At 42.6% G+C, this 25,783-nt stretch overlaps 1 protein-coding gene across 10 annotated transcripts in view; it reads left to right on the forward strand.

Moving 5' to 3' along the window:
- The window catches only part of ORC5 (origin recognition complex subunit 5), a 141,555-nt gene that overhangs the window by 50,932 nt on the left and 64,840 nt on the right, over positions 1–25,783 (forward strand). For 5 of the 10 annotated variants that reach the window (XR_003999244.1, XM_030553896.1, XM_030554186.1 and 2 more), the window contains exon 13: positions 12,052–12,162. Coding sequence is in view for 8 of the 10 variants with exons in the window: in XM_030553896.1 (XP_030409756.1) it covers positions 12,052–12,162 (111 nt within the window). In the remaining 2 variants the exon portion in view is untranslated. Of the gene's footprint in view, positions 1–12,051; positions 12,163–15,398; positions 15,439–19,190; positions 19,306–20,833; positions 20,897–25,783 lie in introns of those variants that run through there. The other 5 variants (XM_030553814.1, XM_030553505.1, XM_030553596.1 and 2 more) reach the window with 3 other exon arrangements.

Genomic DNA, 25,783 nt, shown 5'->3' on the forward strand with positions numbered 1-25,783 from the left:
GTAGTCACAAATCCTCTATGGTTTTTATGAGATCTTGGGGTTCAGACATTCTCATTTTGGAGAGAGATTTTGACAGGCTTGTGAAAAATTTCAAGGTTTTTGCTGTGCCTAAAAGGAAACAAGAAAATCTAGAATTGTCTAGAAGCTGACAGAAGAAAGGGACAACTGTTGATCAGAGAGGTGTTGGTTACCGAATGGAATCCTTTTGTCAATGGAAGTTGAAGAGGAGAGTGGGTGGAGTTGTTTTTGTATGACATATACCTCAGTCATTCCTGTCCAGAATGTAGGAACAAGCTTTCACTTCTCCTTTCTCCCACTTGCCTGCACATACTTACTGCCAGCCTCACCACTGGACTTGACCCTAATTCTTATTCCATTCATTCTGAAATCTAGAGGGTATTACAGATTCTTGAGTATATTGCAGCAAAGAATCCTGTGGCACCTTATAGACTAACAGACTAAGGTACCACAGGATTCTTTGCTGCTTTCACAGATCCAGACTAACACGGCTACCCCTCTGATACTTGGGTATATTGCTAATTTTAGAAATCCTGTGTAATTATTGTCTGTTGGAGTTAGTCTCAGGGCAGAACTTGATAGCTAATTTCAGTATTGTACTCAGGAAAGCTGCTTTCTTTCCAGATTCCACAGTTAATCCTCCTCCCCAGGAGAACTTGAAAGCTTTAGATGCAACATAGGGCAAGCAATTACAAAGCTCCTATGACTGCAGATAATGATTTTATTTACTTTAACGCCTTTCAATAATGTTACTGACTTTATTCAAATCCTAGAAGAGGAGAGACAGGCCTGTAATAGGGAGATAGGTGACCTGCAATACATTAAAAAGAAACGGTTCCATCAAGTTATTCTAATGACATCCTAAACTGAAAGATGTCACGAAAGTAGTTTGAGAGATTAGATGTAGCCAGGAACCCCTGAGTTCTAATTCTGGCTCTGACACTGATCCTCTCTGGGGCCAAATCACTTATCCCGTCTACTCCATTTTTCCTCATCTTTAAAATGTTATTTTTGGGGAAAGTCGGCCTGCCCACAACATTTTGACACCTGAGGCAGGGAGCTCAAATTATGCCCCCATACTCCCTCGCTTGGGCCAAAACTTTGAAAGGTCTCAATTCTGCCTTCTTCCTGTTCTCCTCTCATGGTATTGCTCTGCTACCTACCCCAATAAAGGAGAACTAACAACTTAAAATGCCTTGTTCAAAAATTTTAAGTAACACTTAACTTTGCCTGAACAGCAAATGTAACTTTTTTTGTCTGCATAGTAAACACTGGCATTTTTATCTGTTTGAATAATCAAAGTGGGGCTTTCCGTGCATTCTTGGTTGCAGAGATTTGAACTGCTTTCTGAAGGTCCACAGTCTGGGCCAACTCATGCTTTGAGATGATTGCAAGACCAACCAGTCTCTCCTGTGTCATTGTGGAGTGTAGATGTGTTTTTTATTAACTTCAGCTTGGAGAAGTTGCGATTTCCATTGGCAACTGTTACAGGAAGTGTTGGAAGTATGCGCAGAGCAACAAAAGCGTTTGGAAAGAGGGTGGTCATCTTATTTGTGCACATATATTCTAGAATAGCCTTTGGAGTTGATCCTGCTGAAATGTATCTTGAAGGGGCTTTCAGTTCATCACCTACATCACTCGCATTAATATCGTGCATGTCATCATGTGTCAACACTGTCTCTAGTGCCCTGCATTGCTGGTTTAAGTCTTCTTCAGGTATAGTGAGGAGTTTTGGAATATCGTACAACATCCCAAATATACTGCTGTGTTCCTTGAGCTGCATGGAACGTTCTTCAGCTGACTATATTGCACAGTCTAGCACCTGGATAAAGAATTCAACTTTGAGTTGTTGTTTTGGGTCTCTTATGGGATTATCCCGTGCCTCGTAATCAAAATGTCGTCTTCTTTGGTGACTCTTGTATTCTTGAATAGAGGGGAAAAGAGCTTCAGTGTGAAGTTCCTCTGCCAACTTCCATGCAGTCTTCAGAGTGTTTTGAAATCCCTCATCTGACCAGTTAGACTGTAGGTATGACTTTGCTTTATCCAGTTGTTCCATTGTTCCAGATATATCGAGGTCAACACCTTAGAGTCTCTTGCTTAAAACATTTATTTCAAACAGTATTTCATGCCACAACAATAAGCCACACAGAAATATGAAGTTATGTATGTTTCTGGTGATTCCATTTCCCTCTGCCACTGTTCTCCCATGAACAGTTCCTGTCATAGCTTTATCTGCCATAATTGCCATTTTGGCATCATCTATCTTCCCAATTTGGTGTTTGATAGGCTTAATCACCTCCACTCGACTTTCCCATTGTGTGGCACTCAGTGGTTTCAGTGTCAGAGGATGCTCCCAGATGTTGCTTCAAAATTTGCCATTGATGAGTTGATTCAGAGAAAAATACATAGATGCTTTGAATTACATTAAAAAATTCAGCAGCCTCATAGAAGCTGATGCTGCAACACTGCCCAGCAAGTTCAGTGAATGAGAACTGCATGGGTCAAAAAAGCTTGAGGGTTTAACTCTCGGATCCTATCTGCACTTCTCTGTTCTTTCTGTTCATGTTGGCACCATTATCGTAGCCCTGACCTCTCATGTCAACTATCGCAATTCTCGTCTCTTCCAGCTTATTAAGAAGCACATTTGTCATACCAGCTCCTATAGTATTGTCAATGTCAATAAATTATAGAAAATGCTCTCTGACAGTCACCACTGCAGGGACATTTTCACTAGGTTCTGTCGTTGTTACAAAACACGCCATTAAAGTCATTTGTTCTGTATGGCTGATGTCAGGTGTGCAGTCCAGAATAACAGAGTAATATCTTGCTGACTTCAGATCTGCCACAATCTTCTGTTTGACTTTTGTTGCCAGTAACTGTCTGATCTCATTTTGAATTGTTTTTCCAAAGTAGTGGGATGTGTACATTTCTTGGGTGGTGACTCTTCTTAGATGCTCCTGGAGTACAGCATCAAACTCAGCCATCAACTCCACAGTTTTAAGGAAGTTTCCATTGTTTGGCACATACAGCTGATCTGAAGTGCCATGCAGTGCTAGGTTTTGGGTAGCAAGCATTTTCACAATGGCAATGAGCCTTTTCAGAACATTTTTCCAGTAAAGAGAGAGTGATGCAATCTTCTCTTGATGCTGATCATCTCTGGTGGCCTTTAACTTGGTCTCATCTCAAGCTCTTTCCACCTATGAAATGCTCTCTGGTGATTTGCTGCCTTCTCATGGCATGCCAGATTTCTAGCCAGATTTTTCCAGTCCTTTGTTCTGTAGAACCCAATGTGGCTGGAGGATTAGACTGGAAGGGTTTGCAACAAAAACAGTATGCAGCTTTTGAGTACATAAGCCATTGCCTCTCCACTTTGTCACCATTGGGGATTTCACGCCAGTAATGTGTTGGATGGAAACGTCTATTTTCATTGTCTTTGGGGAACATGAAGTTTTTCACTTGCTGTGGCCCATGCAGTACAAGGAAGTCCCTCAGGCTACTGCTCAAGTGGGTCCACAGTCCTGGATCGTCTAGACTTAAGGAACTAAACTCAGCAGCAGCTGTTTCTTGGGCCTCCGCCACACTCTTTTCTGATCTACACTTTTCTTCAGGAATGTCCATGGTTACATCCATTTGAGATGGAGATATGGATGCTGCAGTAGCTGCCAGGTCATCTGCACTGTGACTAACTGGAAGATCAGGCATCTCCTCACCACTCACATCCTCACTGGGGCCAGAAGGCTCACCGTGAACATTTGTGTCTATGTATCTCAGGAGAGCTCCTTCCTGCTTAGATAGAAAAGCTTCCTTTGCTTGCTTGCTTTTTCTGAATGCTGCCCCAGAGGAGCGTTTTCTTCTTTCACTCATGACTGCTGTTCTGTGCCAGCTATAGTGGCACTCGACACTCAATTGAAGGGGACAAATAAGCAGGCTGGTAGCAGGGCCTGAGTGAGGGAAGGTATCAGCGTTTTAAGGGCCTAACTGACTCCTACTTCAGTTGACTGCCTGTTTTCCTCAAGTGGGTTCAGGGAAGCACCAGGAAGCAGGAAGCTTCCTGAGAAGCTGGTGTTAATCAGTCTAGGCTCCTGAGGGTGCTAGGGAGGTACATAAGAGGCAACTCCTCCTCTCTCTCCCTGCAGCTCCTGCTGCTTTCTGTTATTCCCCCTCACCTTTTCTCCTGCCTGCCTGTTACATCTCTTGTGCCCTCCTTCCTCCAGCACAGCACTCCACCATCTCTGCGCATCTAGAGCGGAGACAATACATATGCACCAGCAGCATACACAATTTTCTACACTCTGGGTCCTATGGTACCCTCTCTTTTCACACATACACCCCGCCCCCAACACACTGTCTGGCATCTGAGACGGCTGCGTCAGTTCACCTCATGCTAAGTCCAGCCCTGAGGGAGGTATTGAGAGGATTGCTCAAAGTGCTACCTGAGTGCTGTTATGATATAGACATCAAATTAATACATTGCAGCATTGTTTGAGTTTATAACATGACTTTGAGACTTTTAAATTGTTTAAAATTGAAATTTATTTTTAGCACAACTACCATCAGAATGTATAGAAACTAATGTGGTTGCTCTAAGCAAAGGGGCTTAGGTTAAGATACTGCCTCTGAGAAAGTGACTAAAGTAAAATTCCTAGTAGAATCTCCCTAGTGGATGGACTTCTTGGAAATAAAAATGCCAATAAAGCACTTGTATTCAATAAGCAAAATATGCAAAATGTTCTTTTTATGTATTTATATGTTTAAAGTAACAACATATTTGAGGCTAATAGACTTCTAAGAGCCACTTGCCTGGCAAATATAGCTTCTACCTATGTGGGTGTATAGTAGGTTATGTGATGACAACAACAATAAATCGAATCCAGTACTTGTGCTCTGGGTGACTTGTTTACTGGGTTTTTTGTTTTTGTTTTTTAAATCAGAGTTAATCACACTGCCCACTTTTGTATTTAATAGTGTCAGGAGAGGGAAAAATGGTCTTGTGGGTAAGACGCTGAACTGGGATTCAAAATCTACTTTCAGTGACCAGCTTTGCCACGACTTCACCAAGATTACAAAGGAAGTCTGATCTCTCTGCATCCACTCTCCATCTGTAAAACAGAGGAGTGCTTACAGAGATGTTGTGAAGATAATTTTTTGTGAGGTGCTCTGATATATGTATTCTTCGAGTGGTTGTTCATGTCCATTCAAAGTAGATGTGTGCGCGCCGCATGCACGCCAGCCAGAAGATTTTCCCCTAGCAGCGTCCGTAGGGGTGGCGCCACCACGGCATCCTATAAAGGGGCCCGCCGACCTTCCACCCCCTCAGTTCCTTCTTACCGCCGGTGACGGCTAGCTGGAACTTCTCTTGCGTAGCATTTTGGCAGTGTCCTATCTGTACCGTTTAGTCCGCGTATTCAGTTATTTTATAGTTAGTTAGCTAGATCTTTGTATATAGTTTTTGTAGTTGGGGGGTCCCCCTCCCAAGTCTTCGTCGCTTGCTGGGGCATGCCCGGGTCCCCTGGGTTCAAACTCTGTGAGAACTGCGGGAAATTCATGCCCAAGAGTGACCCACACTCTGCGAGTTTGAGGTGCCTTGGAGAGAGCCACCAAAAGGACCGGTGCCCTATCTGTAGAGGCTTCTGCCCGCGAACTCTTAAGGACAGGGCTCAAAGACTTAGAGTCCTCCTGATGGAGGTGGCCCTACGACCACCCTCGGACCCAGAACCGGCCGAGGCGGCGCCCAGCAGGTCGTCCTCTGTGCGGAGTACCCAGGCACCGGCATCAGGACTTAGGGCCCAGTCGAAGTCGTCGAAAACCCGGCACTGGACGGAGTCGGATCATAGGAAGTCGGCCTCAGTGCGGCATCGCTCACGTTCGCCGGTTCCTGCCGAGAGAAGGAAGCCGGTGAGGGATCGGTCACCCCACCAGGATCCGAGGCCGACACTGTCCACAGGTGTAAGCAGACAGGCTGGGCTGCAGCCCTTGGCGGTTCTGTCGACTCCCGCACCGCAGAGAGGTCGGTCGAGTCCAGACCAGCCTAATTTCCTGGACCTCAGCGGAGACATACGCCCCCCGTTGACGCCGGAGGCGTTCGAGGCAGCCTCAGGCCTAATGGGTCTCCTGGCACCGGCCTCCCCGCATTGTAGGGAGTTGCCTACTGTGATCGTCCACCAGTGCAATCTAGAGGCAAGCCAGCCATGCTGTCGCCTCCCTCCCTGCACCGCGCTGTGAAGGCAGCACAGGACCAGATGAGAGGCTCCCCGCTGCCTCGGCACCGCTCTCCTTCGGCACTTGGCGCTGCTCCCCCCAGGTCCTCATACTCGGAGACCTCAGACTCAGAGGCAAACTCCTATTGCTCCAGCCGGTCGCGGAGCAGGAGATGGGTGTCGGAGGTGAGCCACCAGCGTTACCCGCAGTGGCAGCAACAATGGCAGCCGCCCTCGCAGTGGCCGTTTTGGACTCCCTGGACCTACCATCAGTCGTTGGCTAGGCTTTTGGCCCTTGGTCACGGTCAGCTTCGGTGTCCTCGACGTTGGTGGCCCTGGCGCAGCTGCCTCCCCCACCGGCACTGGCGCCAGGCAGGGGTGTGCCTTCCTCAAGTTCAGCACCCCCTAACCGGGCAGCGGCACTGGCAATGGCTTTCATTCAGGCTCCGCCGGCACTGCATGATATGCCAAGTCGCTCACTGGCGACCCTGGTACCAGCCACGGTGCCGCATTTAGTCTCGGAACTGGCACCACAACCTCAATACCGTGTGCCGGAGGACCCCGAGGGACCGCATGCTCTGGAGGAAGGGCCGCTCCATGTAATCTCCTCATTCTCCTCCCCGGACAAGGCTGTCTCGGGCACGGCTGTGGCACCGGCCCTAGAGGACACTCGAATCCTCCAACAATTGCTTTGGCGAGCAAGTCAAAGCCTCGCAATCCAAGCGGAGGAGATCGAGGTGGACGCAGACCCTGTAGTGGACATTCTGGCCCTCTCAGGGCCAACCAGGGTGACCCTCCCGCTGATAGACTATAGCTGATACGTCCTGCACCCTATGGCAAACACCAGCCTCATTGACCCCTACCGCCAAGAGGACGGAGCGGCGCTACTTCATCCCCTCTAAAGGACATGAACACCTGTACGCCCACCCTTCCTCGGACTCCCTGGTACTAGATGCGGCTAACCAGCGGGAGCGTCAAGGGTTTCAGGGGTCAACACCGAAGAGCAGGGACGCAAGAAGACTTGAGCTCTTTGGTGGTGTACTCCACGAGGGGACTCCAAATGGGCATTGCCAATCGACAGGCAATAGTAAGCCGATATGGCCATAACATGTGTTCGGCCATGTCGAAGTTTGCGGAGCTCCTTCCCCAGGACTCGAGATCAGAGTTTTCAGCCCTAGTGGAGGAGGGCAAATTGATCTCTCGAGCTTCCCTCCAGGCTGCCTTAGATGCAGAGGACTCAGCCTCGCGCACCCTGACCACAGGCCTATGAGGTCCAGCAGACGATTCAAGACCTCCCCTTCGAAGGGCAGATGCCGTTTTCAGAGAAAACGGACAAACATCTCATAGCTTAAAGGACTCGAGGGCCACGCTTCGTTCGCTGGGCTTGCATACCCCCGCGACCCAGCGCAGACAATTTAGGCCGCAGGTGGCCCCTCGCCCATACCAGCCACAGACTCACCAGGAGCTGGGGCACAGGTGGGGCAGAAATGGCAAGAGGCGTCACCAGTGCCACCTCTCCGGCCAGGCATCTGGCCAATCGAGACCACCATCTGGGCCTAGACCCCCTGTTTGATGGTACGGTCGAGGGTGACCTACCAATCAAGACTCTGGATCTTCCCACCTTTACCTTTGGGTCACATCTGTCCCACTTCTGCAGTGCCTGGTCCCAAATTACGTCAGACAAATGGGTTCTCCGCACGGTAGAGAGGGGATATTCTATCCAGTTCTCCCTTCCGCCCCACCAGCCTCCCTCCCTTTCTCTCTTCAGGGACCTGTCTCACGAGCAACTTCTAATTCAAGAAGTGAAGTCCCTCATGGAGGCAGGGGCACTGGAGGAAGTCCCGCGGGAGCTCAGGGGCAAAGGCTTCTACTCCCGGTATTTTCCCATACTGAAGGCAAAAGGGGGCCTGAGACCCATCCTAAACTGTGGTGGCTGAACAAGTTTGTGTGAAAGCTCAAGTTCCGCATGGTCTCCCTGTCCTCGATGATCCCCTCCCTGGATCCAGGAGATTGGTATGCTGCCCTCGACTTAAAGGACGCCTATTTCCACATTGCTATAATTCCACGGCACCGTCGGTACCTCAGTTCATCGTGGCTGACGTCCATCTGCAGTTCACGGTGCTCCCGTTCAGCCTGTCAGCTGCTCCCAGGGTCTTCACGAAGAGCATGGCGGTCGTGGCGGCCTTCCTGCACAGGCGGAGCATCCAGGTATTCCCCTACCTGGACGACTGGCTCATAAAAGGCCTCTCCAAGGAGCAGGCAGAGACACAGGTGTGCTTCATCAGGTAGACCTTTCTTGATCTTGGCCTGCTCTTGAACGAAGCCAAATCCACCCTGTCTCCGTTGCAACAAATAGAATTCATAGGATTGGTTCTAGACTCCACACACGCCAAAGCATATCTGCCGAAGTCCAGGTTCCATGCAATTTCCAAGCTCATCCTCGGACTGAACCGCGCCCTGGTCACCACGGCGCGAGTTTGCTTCTGGCTGCTGGGCCACATGGCGGCATGCACCTATGTGGGGGTCCATGCCAGACTCCGGCTTCGCCCGCTGAAGTCCTGGTTGGCGACAGTTTATCACCTGGGCAGGGACCCCCTGGACTCAGTGGTGTCCATTCCCCGCTTGGTGCTGAGTTTGCTACGGTGGTGGCTTGATTCGCGGGAAGTCTGCATGGGTGTCCCCTTTGCTGCCCCGCAGCCCTCCCTCTCCCTGGTGACGGATGCCTCGAATCGAGGTTGGGGAGCGCACCTGGGATATCTCAGGATGCAGGACTTGTGGTTGCCAGAGGACCTCAAGATGCATATCAATGTGAGGGAGCTGAGAGCGGTCCGCCTGGCGTGTTTGACCTTCCAGTCTCACCTGGCTGGCAGGTGTGTTTCAGTCCTTTCGGACAACACGGTGGCAGTCTTTTATATCAACAAACGGGTGCACGCTCCTCTCCCCTCTGCAGGGAAGCCCTCGTACTGTGGGATTTCTGCGTTCACAATGCCACTCACCTGACGGCGTTCTATCTTCTGGGGTAGCAGAACAGTTTGGCGGACACCCTCAGCCTCTCATTCCAAGGTCACAAGTGGTCCCTCCGATGGGATGTAGTGCTCTCAGTTTTCCAGCTTTAGGCTTTCCGTGGTTAGACCTGTTTGCTTCAAGGGAAAACAGGAAGGTGCCGACGGTTTTGCTCCCTCCTGGGCCACAGTCGGGGGTCTCTGTCGGACGCCTTCCTTCAGCCATGGGAGGACGATCTGCTCTATGCCTTCCCTCTGATCCCCCTGATACACAGGGTGCTTTTAAAGGTTCACAGGGATCACGCCAGGGTAATCCTGATAGCGTGGCTGCGCAAGCATTGGTACATGTCACTCCTGCACGTGTCCGTTCAGGCACCCCAACGCTGCCCCTCCTCCCAGACCTGATCGCACAGGACCGGGGCTCCCTCCACCATCCGAACCTCGAGTCCCTTCACCTCACAGCCAGGATGCTCCATGGCTGAACCCGGTGGAGCTGCAGTGCTCCCAGCAGGTCAGGCAGGTGCTGCTGGGTAGCAAAAAGCAGTCAACTAGGGCCACCTACCTGGCTGAATGGAAGTGCTTCTCCATATGGTCGGGTCAGCGGGGTCTCGACCCGCTGGGAGTACCAATTCCAGCTGTCCTTGACTATTTGCTTCACTTAAGACAACTAGGCTTCTCCCTTTCCTCCATTCGCGTTCACTTGGTGGCCATATCCACTTTTCATCCGTGAGAGGGGTGTGCCTCGGTGTTTGCGAACCCGCTGGTTGGACATTTCCTCAAGGGTATGGACAGGCTCTTCCCGCATGTGCGTCAGCCGACCCCTGTTTGGGACCTGAATCTGGTCCTCTCCATCCTCTCGGGGCCTCCCTTCGAGCCTCTGGCTTCGTGCTCCCTGCTGTACCTGTCGTACAAGGCCGCCTTCCTGTCGGCGATAACCTCGGCCTGACGGATGTTGGAGCTTCGAGCGTTAACATTTGAGCCCCCGTACACAGTCTTCTACAAAGACAAGGTCCAACTTAGACCTCATCCGGCTTTCCTACCCAAGGTCGTTTCACAGTTCCACATGGGCCAAGATATCTTTCTCCCGGTGTTTTATCCGAAACCACACGCCTCCAGCGAAGAGTGGAGGCGACACTCCCTGGATGTCTGCAAGGCCTTGGCCTTTTACATAGAGCGTACCAAGCCGTTCAGACGCTCAGCCCAGCTCTTCGTTGCAGTGGCAGAAAGGATGAAGGGGCTCCCGGTCTCCTCTCAGTGAATCTCTTCATGGATCACCTCTTGCATCTGGAAATGCTACCGTATAGCTAAGACCCCTGTCCCTCCAGTCACGGCCCATTCCGCTAGGGCACAGACTTCCACTGCTGTGTTCCCGGCTCAGGTTCTGACTCAGGAGATTTGTAGAGCAGCCACATGGTCCTCCATCCACACAATTCTTGTCTCACTATGCCATCACGCACCAGGCTAGGGATGATGCAGCCTTTGGTCGCACAGTACTCCAGTCAGCAGTGATCTCCGACCCCACCTCCTAAGGTTAGGCTTGTGAGTCACCTACTTCGAATGGACATGAATAACCACTCGGAGAAGAAAAAATGGTTACCCACCTTTTAGTAACTGTTGTTCTTCAAGATATGTTGTTCATGTCCATTCCAACACCCACCCTCCTGCCCCTCTGTTGGAGTGCCGGCAAGAGGGAACTGAGGAGGTGGAGGGTCAGCGGGCCCCTTTATAGGGCGCCATGGTGGCGCCACTCCAGGGGGCGCCCGGGCCGACCGTACGGATGCTGCTAGGGGAAAATATTCTGGCTGGCGTGAACATGGCGCGCACACACCTACTTTGAATGGACATGAACAACACGTCTCGAAGAACAACAGTTACTAAAAGGTGGATAACGTTTTTTTTCTCACTGCTATAAGTACCTAGACAATTCTATGTAGAGGGTTATTGTGTTTAAAAAAAAAAAAAAAAAATTTAGTTCCCGAAGGACCCATTAACATGGAAAATTTAGGAAAAGAATATTTTTGCTGGAGAGAACTCTTATCTATCTTTTCCCCTCCCCCTTTTTTGTTTGTTTAAAAAAAAACTGGTTTCCTGCAAGATGTTTATTTTAGATGTCCTATTCCTCTCGTGAAATCACTGTTCTATATGACAGTGGTATTATGATTTTTATAAGTGAAGAGTAAGCATCAGGTACAGAAGCTCTTCTTAAAACAGTTCTTAATTGGGATTAAAATGATTTACATTGTTTAGCACTCAATTCTGTTACCCTTAGTGAGGTTATACCTTGCTCTCTGAGTAGTCCCATGATACTGCTGAATCTGAATAAGCATGGGACAGTTGAGTCTTAAGTGAGCTGGGCTCTTTAAGACCTGTGAGAAAATAGAATTTTTTCCCCTTTTGCAATATTAGCTACAACTAGAGACTGTAGAACATTCACTGTTATGGATTCACTGTTATGGATTACTAACACTAATAAATAATAAAATAAAGTTGTTTACAACATAAAATGTAGTCTGCCAACTTCTGTCCTTAGGTTGGACTAAACAATAATTTTTTTATCTTTAATACTACAATATTTTGTCAAATCTATATATGTCCTAAATGTGTTCTTAATTATGCATAAAGCATTTTGGACACCTGCCAGATTAAATGATGCTCTGCTTGTATAAATTCAGAGCTGTGTATCTATTGAATGTTTTCTGTAAGGTGGCTGTGGGCCTTTAAAAAGGGATACTGTAAATAAATTGCCACCTAAAGACTAACAGGTACAATAAATAAGATCCCATGGTGCTGTGCTCCAGAAAAATCCATTTAATTGAATGCCTTCTCTCTTACAGACCAGCAATCACCTCCTTGGACCAAAGCCATTCCCCCTGGACAGATTGTTAGCAATATTATATAGTATTGTGGACAACAAAGTTGCTCCAACTGCAAATATATTTTCCCAGGTGAGTACAGATTTACTTGGTTGTTTTTTTTTAAATTGCCTGAACTTCTGAAAAGATTTACTGTGTTCTCTCAGAAGTAATCATAAGCTTGGGATGTTTTGACTTTGTAGTATAATTAATTCTCTGGTTAAAAAGTGCTTTGTCATCTAATGAGAAATGAGCTATACATCAGCAGTTTTAACCTAAGATTCTGGAAAAAAAATTCTTTATCGATTATGAATTAAAAATTGCATCTCTATAATGCTCTGAAACATTTTAATTGCTAACTTCCTGGATTCTGGAATGTGATCTGCACTGGTGGGTCTCTGTGCCAGCACGGACCCAGTTGAAGTCAATTAGATTACTCGCATGCTTAAAGTTAAGTACGTATGTATTTGGAGGATCATGACAGTCAAAAGAAAAAAAGTCCCATTCAATTACATCATGTAATGGCAGACAGCTAAAAAGTGACAAGTTTTTAAAGTGCTTATATACCAATGCTAGAAGTCTAAATAATAAGATGGGCAAACTAGAGTGCCTATTCTTAAATGAGGATATTGATATAATAGGCATCACAGAAACTTGGTGGAATGAGGGTAATCAATGGGACACAGTAATACCAGGATACAAAATGTATTGGAAGGACCGAACAGGTCATGCTGGTGGGAGAGTGGCACTGTATGTGAAAGAAACCGTAGAATCAAATAAAGTAAAAATGAACCAAACTGTACCATAGAATCTTTATGGATAGTAATTCCATGCTTGAATAATAAGAATATAGCAGTAGGGATATATTACCGACCAGGATGGTGATAGTAACTGTGAAATGCTCAGGAAGATGAGATGTTATTAAAATAAAAAATTAAATAATGGGGAATTCAGCTATCCCCATATTGACTGGGTACATGTCACCTCAGGAAGGGATGCAGAGATAAGGTTTCTTGACACCTTGAATGAATGTTTCTTGGAGCAGCTAGTCCTGGAACCCACAAGAGGAGAGGCAATTCCTGATTTAGTCCTAAGTGGAGCACAGGATCAGGTCCAAGAGGTGAATATAGCTGGACCACTGGTAATAGTGACCATAATGTAATTAAATTTAACGTCCCTGTGGCAGGGAAAACACCACACTGGGCCCAGCACTATAGCATTTAATTTCAGAAAGGGGAATTACACAAAAATGAGGAGGTTAGTTAAACAGAAATTTAAAAGGTACAGCACCAAAAGTAAAATCCCTGCAAGCTGCATGGAAACGTTTTAAAGACACCATAATAGAGGTTCAACTTAAATGTATACCCCAAATTAAAAAACATAGAGAACCAAAAAAAGCCACCATGGCTAAACAACAAAGTTAAAGAAGCAGTGAGAGGCAAAAAGGCGTCCTTTAAAAAGTGGAAGATAAATTCTAATGAGGAAAATAGAAAGGAGCATAAAATCTGGCAAATGAAGTGTAAAAATATAATTAGGAAGGCCAAAAAAGAATTTGAAGAAGAGCTAGTCATAGACTCAAAAAGTAATAGCAAAAAATGTTTTAAATAAATCAGAAGCAGGAAGCCTGCTAATCAACCAATGGGGCCACTGGACGATAGAGATGCTAGAAGAGCACTCAAAGATAAGGCCATTGCAGAGAAACTAAATGAATTCTTTGCATTGGTCTTCACTGTTTAGGATGAGAGGGAGATTCCCAAACCTGAGCCCTTTTTTTTAGGTGACAAATCTGAGGAACTATCCCAGATTGAGGTGTCATTAGAGGAGGTTTTGGAACAAACTGATAAACTAAACAGTAATAAATCACGAGGACCAGATGGTATTCACCCAAGAATTCTGAAGGAACTCAAATGTGAAATTGCAGGACTGCTAACTGTTGTCTGAAACCTATCGTTTAAATCAGCTTCTGTACCAAATGACTGGATGATAGCTAATGTGACCCCGATTTTTAAAAAGGGCTCCAGAGGTGACCCTGGCAATTTTAGGCCAGTAAGCCTGACTTCAGTACTGGGCAAACTATAGTACAGAACAAAATTGTCAGACACGTAGATGAACATAATTTGTTGGGGAATAGTCAACATGGTTTTTGTAAAGGGAAATCATGCCTCACCAATACTAGAATTCTTTGTGGGGGTCAACAAGCATGTAAACAAGGGAGATCCAGTGGATGTAGTGTATTTATATTTTCAGAAAGCCTTTGACAAGGTCCCTCATCAAAGGCTAGTAAGCAAAGTAAGCAGTCATGGGATAAGAGGGAAGGTTCTCTCATGAACTGGTAGCTGGTTAAAAGGTAGAAAACAAAGGGAAGGAATAAATGGTCAGTTCTCAGACTGGAGAGAGGTAAATAGTGGTGTCCCCCAGAGGTCTTTAGTGGGCCCAGTGCTATTCAACATATTCATAAATGATCTGGAAAAAGGGGTAAACAGTGAGGTGGCAAAATTTGAAGATGATACAAAACTGCTCAATATAGTTAAATCCCAGGCAGACTGCGAAGAGCTTCAAAAGAATCTCTCAAAAATGGATGACTGGGCAACAAAATGGCAGATGAAATTCATTGCTGATAAATGCACAATAATGCACATTGGAAAACATAATCCCAAATATATATATATAAAATGATGAGGTGTAAATTAGCGGTTGCCTCTCAAGAAAGAGATCTTGGAGTCATTGTGGATAGTTCTCTGGAAACATCCACTCAAGGTGCAGCAGCAGTCAAAAAAGCAAATAGAATCTTGAGAATCATTAAGAAAAGGATAAATAGTAACACAGAAAATATCATATTGCCTCTGTATAAATCCATGGTACATATTGAATACTGTGTGCAGATGTGGTCACCCCATCTCAAAAAAGATGTATTGGAATTGGAAAAGGTTCAGAGAATGGGAACAAAAATAATTAGGGGCATGAAACGGCTGCTGTATGAGGAGAGAGTAATAAGACTGGGACTTTTCAACTTGGAAAAGAGACGACTAAGGGGGGATATGATAGAGATCTATAAAATCATGACTGGTGTGGAGAAAGTAAATAAGGAAGTATTATTTACTCATAACAGAAGAACTAGGGGCCACCAAATGAAATTAATAGGCAGCAGGTTTAAAACAACAAAAGGAAGTATTTTTTCACACAATGCACAGTCAGCCTGTGAACTCCTTGCCAGAGGATATTGTGAAGGCCAAAACAAAAAAGAACTAGGTAAATTCCTGGAGGATAGGTCCATCAGTGGCTGTTAGCCAGGATGAGCAGGGATGACGTCCCTCACCTCTGTCTCCCAGAAGCTGGAAATGAGCGAGGAATGGATCACTTGATGATTACCTGTTCTGTTCGTTCCCTCTGGGGCACCTGGCATTGGCCACTGTCGGAAGACAGGATACTGGGCCAGATGGACTTTTGGTCTGACTCACTGTGGCTGTTCTTATGTTCCTAAATTAAGGCATCCTTTACTGTTACAGCAATGAGTAATGGTCAACAAAAGGTACGGGGAAAGGGTATGGGTTCCAGCAGTGAAAGATCACACAAGATGTTTGTTGTGATACGCACTTTTTTATCTAGGCTCCTTATTGATTGTCAAATACTGTCTTCAAGTACCTGTTTTAACTATCCTATATACAATCCTAAACACTTAATGAAATAAAATTTCAGTAGATGGCAGCATAACTACAGGATATGATGAACAGAAACAAACCTACAGTTTTCATTAGCAATTTGCATTTATCAAGCAGCAATAGCTGCTCCATTGTAAACATTGAAGCTAGCTTCATATTATAAACCTGATTCTCAACACTTTGACCTTAACCTTTGAGGATACCTATACACTTCTGATACTTTCCTGCATTCTTCTTTTATTCCTCTAAGTTGCCTCTTGTCATTTGCTTTCAAAAACTGGTTTTCCCTGTGCTTTTTTTGTTTGATTGAGCCACGGCTGTATCTCCTAGTTCTAATATGCTTAATTATATTTAGATTTTTACATCTTTGTTTAAAAAAAAAAAAAAGAAAGAAAGAAACCACCTCAGTGTTAGGCAATGAACACTTAAGATATCCCTGCTGTCATAACCCTTCTTCAATATTAGACATACAATTTGTACATAGTATATTTCCCTCCATAGCTGTCTGTTATGTTACAGGATAAACATTTAAAAAACAAACACATCATTGTAATTTAAAATGTACACTAGATGGCATTGTTGTCAAATTAGATATTTAATAGTTAACGTTTTCCTCTTAAATATATGTAGATTAAACTTTAAAAAACTGCAATAAATAACAAAGATGTAATAAACATCCAACAACTAAGAGAAGTCTAAAGATAGGGATTGTCAATCAACCTTGAGCCTGAATTTTATGGATTTTCACTGATTGTGATAACATCTTTTATTACATTAGATTTTCAATTAAATAAGATTTGTCTTCAATTTTCTAACTGGAATAATATCAAATATGTTTTAACAGAATATTATTTAAATTTAAAAACCAGAATTTAAGATAGGTTGAACAAGTTTTATTGTTTTGAAGGATTTATAAGACTTTTGATATTTCACTAATCACATTGTAAGCCTTTTCTCATTAAAGGTTCTGTTCAAATTAAAATAAAGTGTTGAGAATTGTATAATTCTTACAAAATCTGGCTATTTTGCTAGTCTGTATATATAAAACTTTGTGGAATCCACAGAAGAGAAGCTATATGAAAATCAGTACTGTACACTGTTTAAAAATGCTTTTCAAAGTAATAGTTGGCTTTTAGTTTGTTCAACAGTATTTTATTTTATCTGCTTTGTGATCCACAGAGGAAAAGTTCTATATTAGAGCCGCTTGTTATATTTAGCTACAGTATCACCATGAATTTTAAAAAGCACAAGCCCATCTCATCTCTAAAGTTTAGTAACTTTCAGCAGAAAATGTTAATCACTAATAAAGGCTACTGTAAAATCTAGAATGTCATTGATAATGTCTTGCTGCTCTCGTTTCTGTGCCAAATTTCTATCCATGCAAAAAATCTACTCATTAACTTTTCAAAATAAGTCTTTCCATCAATAAATAATGAATAGACATATAGATTTTTAATTTTCTGCTAATTTTTGGCTCCCAAGGACAGCGTTATGTTGGAGTAGAGGTATACTTTCATTGAGGCTTTATCTCCTGGGTTGACTACTATAGTCTCCACTGCCCAAATCTTGGACACCTACTGCACACAGATGCACTCACATACCCTTAAGTCCATTCAAAATAGTGCTGTTAATATTGTTACCTGGACAGTCAATTTTCTATTCTGTTTAAGTTCTAAAAGATGGCAAAGGATGCTAACCTCCATCTCTTGTTAGTTCTCTTCTCCCGCAAGTTCCTGGATAGTTTCTTCTATGCCACCTTTTATATATGGACACCTTCCCTGAACTAATCTGTTAAACCACTACACTGTAGTCCTCCAAATCCCTACTTAAAACTTACATCTACCATGATCACTAAAATAAATCGTGACACAAAATTGGCTAGGCCAGCAGGGATTTCTATTATTATAAAAACATATTTTTGTTCTTTTACTAAATGAAAACTTCCTGTAAATTCTGAATGTAGCTAGTTTATACAGTCCTATCACTCTTGGCATCTTTCTAATCTTATTCTCTTCTCCCCTCTGATTGTTGGACCAACTTAGTGTGTCGCCTTAATTTAGGTCATGATTCTACAAGTACTTATGCACACATATAACTTAATCATATCAATAAGCCCAATGAAGTCACTGTCCTTAGACTAAAAGCTTTGGTGTGAGGGCTGACTTTTACTGTGTGTAAGTTATGGCAATCAGCAAAATAGGGTATACCATGGTAAAAGAGCACAGTTGGGTCTGTGAGCACTACCTTGTATAAATAATAACTGTAACAAATATTAGTTAAAGAAATGTGTAGAAAGGGAGAGGCATGAACCCTTCTTTGCACAATACACCTTTACCCTGATATAACGCTGTCCTCGGGAGCCAACAAATCTTACTGCATTATAGGTGAAACCGTGTTATATCGAACTTGCTTTGATCTGCCGGAGTGCTCAGACCCTCCCCCACCTCCAGAGCGTTGCTTTACCACGTTATAGCCAAATTCATGTTATATCGGGGTAGAGGTGTAATTAGAAAGTGTGTTTATAGTTGAAAAATGATTGGAATAGAATTCGATCTTATTTGTGTTTTCACTTTATACTATCACATAGTATTATAGAAGAACAAACTATGCTGGTAATTTGAAAGGAGTATGATGATTGTTTAGATCCAAAAATGAAGATGTCTACTGTCCCCCCGATTGGGTTAAATTCAGAATAGGAATTATATGCATTTATTTCTGAGTGGAGTAGTATTAGAAAACTAGAACTCTGCTAAAACCCTGCATCCTCCCACCATTTCCAGATGTTTTCTGTTTGTTTCTGTGTTGTCAATCATTTTGTAAGTTGTGAGCATGCAATATAAAAAGTTTGTCGTTCATTTGTTCCATGTTTCTTGTGTGTTTAAGACCAGCAAAAGCAACTGAATTTCTACAGGCCTGCCATGAGTATTACTCATAAAATGAGTGCATATATATATATATATTCTGGGATTCAAGTGTAGAGGGGGAACTTTCTAATATGGCAAAGCAATGGATATAATTCCAAATGAAACTGGCACTGGAGTTTGAGCCTTTTAACTTTGAAAAAGGATTTATTTCATATTTATAGTTATTCCTCTTAAAGACTGTTATGCTAAATGCTAATTTAACATGACTCCATAAAAAAAAATAAACAGCATATTTAACATGCTTTCAGCAAGACGGAGCCAAAGGGACATTGCTTAAAAATCAAACTGTCCTCTACAGAAGCATCAAAAATATGTTCTATTTTCTCAAGTGGATTGGATTTGGGAATAGCTCATTTTTACATATTAATTATTTATATAGCACTGTAGATTTATGTAGCAATTTACAGAGTTTACTAAGACTCATTCCCTGACCCCAGCAGCTTAAAAGGGTAATTTAAATAAATCTTCTTGTTCTCTGAAGAATATCTGATGTTCTTTGTTAATATTTTATCCCTCATTTTTTTTCTTGATGATAAAGTGTGGCACCTGCTATACAGATTGGAAGGAACCATGCTTGTTGCCCGTTCCTCTGATGAATAGGTCAGCTGGAGTGCTCTTTTTACCGTGGCATATCCTCCCCCAGGAGACCAAAGGTAGCAGCACTCTGTAGTACTCAGTCTCACTGGTATAGTAAATTAGATTTCCAAATCTCTTCCTATGCCTGATTTTGATGTGTTGTTGTTCTACTACTAGGCCAGTCACACAGTACAATCTTAAAGGGACACGGTCAGCTTTTAAAAATCACATTTCTAACAGCTCAAATGATTGATTTTTGTAAATAAAAAAGAACAAATATTTCTTTTTTCTTTGTTTTTCTCTTATTCAGCTGACAGCACTTAGTGTACAGTCAGCTTCAATCTTTTCTGTTTGATCAGTTGCATTTCCTTTCTCATGTTCTAGCATGATGCCATCACTTTCATGCTACTGCTCCGGGGATTGTTCCTGTGCATGTTTTACTCCAGGCTCTCTTTGAGTGTAACAGAAGCAGCAAAAGAGCAGCTGAAAATGAAAAGGGAACATGCAGACATTCTCACAGACAGGGAGGATTTGGCTAAAGCATACATGGTGGTGGTGGTAGTGGTGGTTGCTTTTCCTCAAAGGGCGTTACTGGAAAACAGAAAAAACTTTCAATTTTGAAAACTAGTTTAAAAGCAAAAATCAAAATGTACCCTTTTGTTTATAGACAGAGTCCCCATTGGTTTCTGGGTTTTTAAAATTTAGTTAAAAAAGACAGTGCCAACTTGATTTTTTTTTTTAAATGTTCCTTTTTTTTTTTTTCTTTTTACTGGTTTGGAAGTGCTCTTCTCCATGAGGGAACAGTAAGATCTTGCTCATCCCCCTCCCTTCCGCAGTTTAAGGCAGAGCCAGTGCTAAAACTTCACCAGAGATTACTGAAATATTTATTGTAAACTTGGGAAATGTATTGGGGTGTGGGAGTCAAATACATTTTTATCCTGCTGCATCTTGGTCTCAACTGACTTGTGTGTTCAGAACCTAGAGATGATTCTGGTTTTCGATAGAGATTACTTTGTATAGAAATGAGGTTTCTTGTTTTCTTGATGAATGTCAGAAATAGTTTGTAAGCTCATAGAAATTTAAAACCCACCCCAGAAAGAATTACGTAGATCATGCCTCCAAATTTGGACGTTATATAACAATATCACTAACTTTTTTCCAGTCAGGAAATATTTTGCTGCAGTTTCCCTCAAAATTGTACACTATTTCTGGTTGCCCTGTGTGTCTGAGGGACTTGACACATGGGGATTCCCCTCCTCCCCCCAATATATAGAAACATGTTAATTCAACACTGAGGATGAAATATTAAGCTTTCAAAAGTGAGGTGATTATAAAAGTTAAGGATGCTCTCCCTCAGTTTTAATTCGTAACAATTTATTTTGCCTTGAGGGTTTCCACCGTGCTATAGCTGCTGGGATACAGATTAATAGGTGATCTTTCAATTCCTAGCCCTAGATTTAAATGCCAAGATGACACTCACTCTGAGCATGGTCAGATCATAGGTCTTCCAAGTAAAAGTAGAACTGCGCTAAAACAAAATGTATATCTATGTGCAGTATTTAGGGTTAATGTATTTAGACAAAAATATATTTGTCTCTGTTGCAGCAAGAAGAATGACAAGATACCAGGAATGTGGTTTAACTAGGCCACAACTTTATTAAGTAATGCATCTGTGAATCATCCTGCAATAACTCATCCAGTGTAGGATCATACCCTCTTTATAATTGGTACCACCTGGTAGAGGGCTGCCATTAACACCCCCACACTGTGTTAAACTGGTCCCAGCACAGGTGCTGGATCCCATTGTCCTCCCTTGGTCCGAGGGTTAAGGGATGGGTGAAGAGAGCGATCTCTCCTTGCTGTACCAGATATTAGGAGTCCCAACCATATTCCCCACATTTTAGGAGATCATCTGCTAATTTGTTTCCAATTCCAGTTTTCAGGGAACGAGATCCGCTAGATATCTGCCAAGTTATGACAAAATGATTTTATAGTTCAGCTCTCTGGACTGCTGTAAGGAAGGCAAAAAAAACCCAATAAACCCACAATACTGAGGCCAATCTGATAGTGAGGGAAAAATTCCTTTGTAGCACCAAAAAGGTGACTATCATGAAGTCCAGAGCAAGGTTCAAACACACCCACTCCTACTTTAATCCCAGGGCAGATTCTTCACAGGTCAGAATGACACCCTGGGCAGGGGAAAGAGCTTATATGCGTTCTCCATGGGTTGCACAGGAGCCAATCAGTTTGTTGCACCATTCTATCTACCAGTCAATCGCAGAGCTCACTTTCTTAAGCCCATGAGGAAGCTGAGTCCCCACAAGGAGGAGGAGGGTGCAATCTTTAAAGAGACTAAGGGTTTTCTTTCCCCTACTGGCCGAGCCAATACCTCCCTACCTCTGAGTCTGCTGCTTTGGGTGGGGAAGGGTGGTGGATTTAGCTATGTCATGCTAATAGACTCTCATACACAATCAGGGAATCTGTCATTTGTACATCACTCAGAGTCCCTGGCTATGACTGCAGCCTGGTGGTCGAGAACAAGCTGCATGGCTGCTGCAAGCTCATCACAGTTAAGTTATTAGGAGGACAGTTCTTTTTACTATTGGCAGGTGTATTCAAGAAACAATACCCCACTAAATATGTATATCTGTTCTATTGCACTTGGTCACCACTATCTATGTTCCTTGTATGTGTGTGCATGTTTGTGCCATATTTGTCTAAAGATCAAGAAAATCCCTAATAAGTGTAAGGGCTTTTAGGAAATAAGAAAGGAAGGCAGTAAATCAACTGTCCCCTCTTCCCCACTTACTTTCTCATAATTTCTTATGACTTTTCTTGATTATTAAACACATCTGGCAGAAATGTGTAAGCAAAAATGGGGAACTGTGTATGGAACACAGCGTGGAATCATGGGTTAGCACTTCAACAGAGTATGGCAGCTTGAGAGCCTGCTGTTAAACCAAAGAAAATGAGCAGGCAATACTTCTTTTTAACCAAATAACTGACTAAACAACTTAAAGCCTCAGCATGGCTGTGAATAGAATAAAAGCCTAGACTCAGATCTCAGTCAAAATAATGTTTTATAATTAAAGCCATGGAGAAGCAGCTACCAATAAGCTCTGTAGTATTAATAGGTTTAAAAAACAAAGTTTTTCTTTGGGGAAAAATTGGTCTGAGCCATATTTTGTTGAATGGTCTAAATTAGGTTTTAAAGTATTGTGATTGATTTTAGATATATTATTTTTCTGTCTGTTTCCTAAAATATAAAAGTATTGCCTTACTCAGAAGCTAAATTAAAAAGAAAAATTCCTTTCTAATTTAGAGCAGCAAATTTCTGAACCCCTGGTTTGGTTAGTAGGTAGAAAATTGCCAGGGATCTCCAAACATTCCTGGGATAAAGATGCTGTATAATTCTCTAGGTAGTTGCAAACCTTAATATCTTGCTTCTTTTTATTATTTTGACACTTGTGATTATATACTCAAGGAGTCTTCAGTAGCCTTTCTTATTTACTGCGTATGATATCATTTGTTAACTGGAAAGCTGAATTCATTCAAACTTTACATTACACTAAGGCTTGTATGTGACTTTGCAAAAGTGAGATAATAAATGCCTGTATTATCACACATTAAACACTGATGATACACTGCGTACAGTACACTTTACATGTAGACAATCCCTATCCCAAGGAGTCTCCAGTGACAAGAGTCCAATTGTACAATTGCACTTTTCTAAACATTCAGTGGTTTAGAAAGGATGTGATCTGGGGTTTTTTCAGCCCTCTCCTAAAGATTGAAATTATTGTTAATTAATATAAACAGATTTTCAGAAGAAAAGCTTATGATATAATGGAAGGAAGGATGCTAGGGGGACAGAAACTTTATGATGGGACAGTCTGTATGGAAGCACGGAGAATTAGTCGTTTCATGGTAAACATTCTGTCAAGGGTTATTAATCCTAAAAGGTTAGACCTACCTTGAAAGTCTTCCCTTCTTTAGTTTTAGTTTCTTGCTCCGCTATATTTTTTAAAGAAATTTTGCATTGGCTTACTTATTTGTGCCTATGTATGAACATGATGATAGAGAATTGGTTTTTTTTGTACCAGTTTTGTGAGGGAGCCAATATATTGGATTTTTAATTAGTAGATGGTATAGAATGCCAGAAATACAGTAATATGATTGATCTTTTATGTCAGTCAGATTAAAAAAAAAAAAAAAGCTTTCAAAGCAATGATGTTTAGGCTAGCAATCTTGACAATAGTGCTTAACTGCTTCAGTGCAATAGTGTTCCTTGTATGTATTCATAAAGTATAGCACTTGTGGCCCTCTGAAATAGACACTAAGTACTCTTTCATACTGTGGCATCACCTGAGACTGCATCAGGTGTCGTGTGGAGGGTGTTTACTTATAAGTTTGTTTTTAAACGTTTGCAAAAATTAAGACTATAGGAAAAAAATAGTTTTTCAATATGCCGTTCAATATACAATACATAGTATCTAACAGTGTTAAATATAGAATTATGTTTTAAAAAAACCAAAACCGTCCATTTGGAAATTTAGTTTATTTTTCTTAATGGAAGGAACATCATTTATTAGTCGAGGAACAAGTTCACACTGTTTTTACATCAAGCAGTTCCAGCTGAAGCTTGTTAGTGATTGCCTTCCAGATTTAAAAAAAAAAAAAAAATCCGCGCTGTGGTACACGAACTCCTATTGTTTGGAGATAAATAATCTGTTCATACCCCTCTGCAGATGAACAAAGAACATAATAGCACATCTGGTTTATCTGTTAATAGAGCAAAGATTAATTAAGCAATACTGCACAACCTCTTAACTTCTGTATCTAAATCCAGCTTGTATATGTGACAGATTTAACATATCTTTTAACTATTTAGCATCTGTGGGCATAATTCTATTCCAAAATGCTCTCCTTTTCATAAAAATAAATTTGGGGGCAGTGTTATGATAGGTAGTGCACATTTTTTATGCTTTGATTAGGTAGAATCAAAGGGTTTAGTAGCTATAAATCTATATTCCTCTGTTATATTATGTTCCCCATAAGACCCTATGGATTTGTAACTGTTGCTCTCTGCCATGATGCATTGACACAAAATATGATCCAGTATTCCTGGTGGAAGATTCAGCTATAGTTATAGATTCTTTTCCTGTCCTGTCCGTGCCCCTTCCTACTGTCTTGTTACTCCTCCCCACTCCTATTCTGTACATATATACCATTGAGACACTTGAGTGCCTTTGTTGCATCATATTTGAAATTAGTTTGTAGTTTATCTGTATTGGGAGGCCCCTATAACAATTTTGGGTGCTGTCAAAAATGAAGTACTAGTGTGTATATGGACAACTGATTTTAGCACAAAGGGGTAACAAAATGGAATATTAAAGAATCAATTTTATCACTTGACTAAATATTTGTAGAGTGATGTATTTCTGCTTTATGTCAAGTACAGTTCTAGTCACTGACTTTTTACTTGACCCCCCTCTCGTCCTCCATATACCCTCTGCTTGCTTTCTATTCATTATTTGGGAACAGCGGGCCTTGACACAGCAGCATGGACAAAAGAAGCAGCTGCGGTACAGTTAATTTGGAAGGCAGGATTTTAAAATATGAAGCCTATTGACAAAAGAATGCCCCTTCATAGATGGTGAATAGTAAGAATTGGAATAATGTAGCTGTCCTTCTAGGGAAATGAACAAAATATTATTTGGGGGAGTGGACTTTGGAAGATATGGAGTTGGAAATTAGAGTAAATTTTCACTCTGAAAAGTTTATATATTTGATAAACAGAAGTAAAAGATTACAATTATTGTAGCTTGTTTAAAAATATAACATTGTGACAAAATATGAGGCTAAGAAAAAAAGCAACTTTTTCGTTTCCCCTGGCAACCTAAAACTTGATCCAAAAAAGTGAAGCTTAATTGTCTTGTCCTGAATGCTGCAAGGTGCTGATTTTCCATAAACTCCTTCATTAATTGGCCAGCACTTCTGACCAAAGGATGATTATTATTGATTATTTTCAGGGTTGAAAACTGTGCAGAATGTCTCACAGTACATAGATGCTGTACAAGGATCCTCATCTAAGATCTTGTAGTCTAATTTCACTTATAATGTAACAAAGAGGCAACAAAACATTGGGATAGAGATGAAGAGGAGAAATGTGGGGATACTGCAATACAGTTATATGGTGACTTAAAAGGATGCGAATAGCATAGTTCAGTAATCTAAAAACCGCCCTCCGCAGACCTCAGGTTTCTGGTGAGAGCCATTGAAGGACCAGAGAAAATGATGATTTGCTCATCTGATCCCCCACTTGGGAATTCATCCTGTGGACGGACTTAGCCAGTTGTGCTGCACAGTGTATTTTGGGAAGGGACACACTAATGGTGGTGGTGTACTGCTGGCTGGCCAGTGTCAGCCCTCCCTTTTAGGAGGGCTGCTGTTGGTTAACCTAGCAACAAGCATTGGAACCCTGGCAGTTGAGAAGAGTGCGTTGCTGGCAAAGACCATACTTCTGTGGGAATCCTAGGAGAAAGATGAGCCATA

This window comes from Gopherus evgoodei, chromosome 1, assembly GCF_007399415.2.
Source record: "Gopherus evgoodei ecotype Sinaloan lineage chromosome 1, rGopEvg1_v1.p, whole genome shotgun sequence".
NCBI classification, from domain to species: domain Eukaryota; kingdom Metazoa; phylum Chordata; order Testudines; family Testudinidae; genus Gopherus; species Gopherus evgoodei.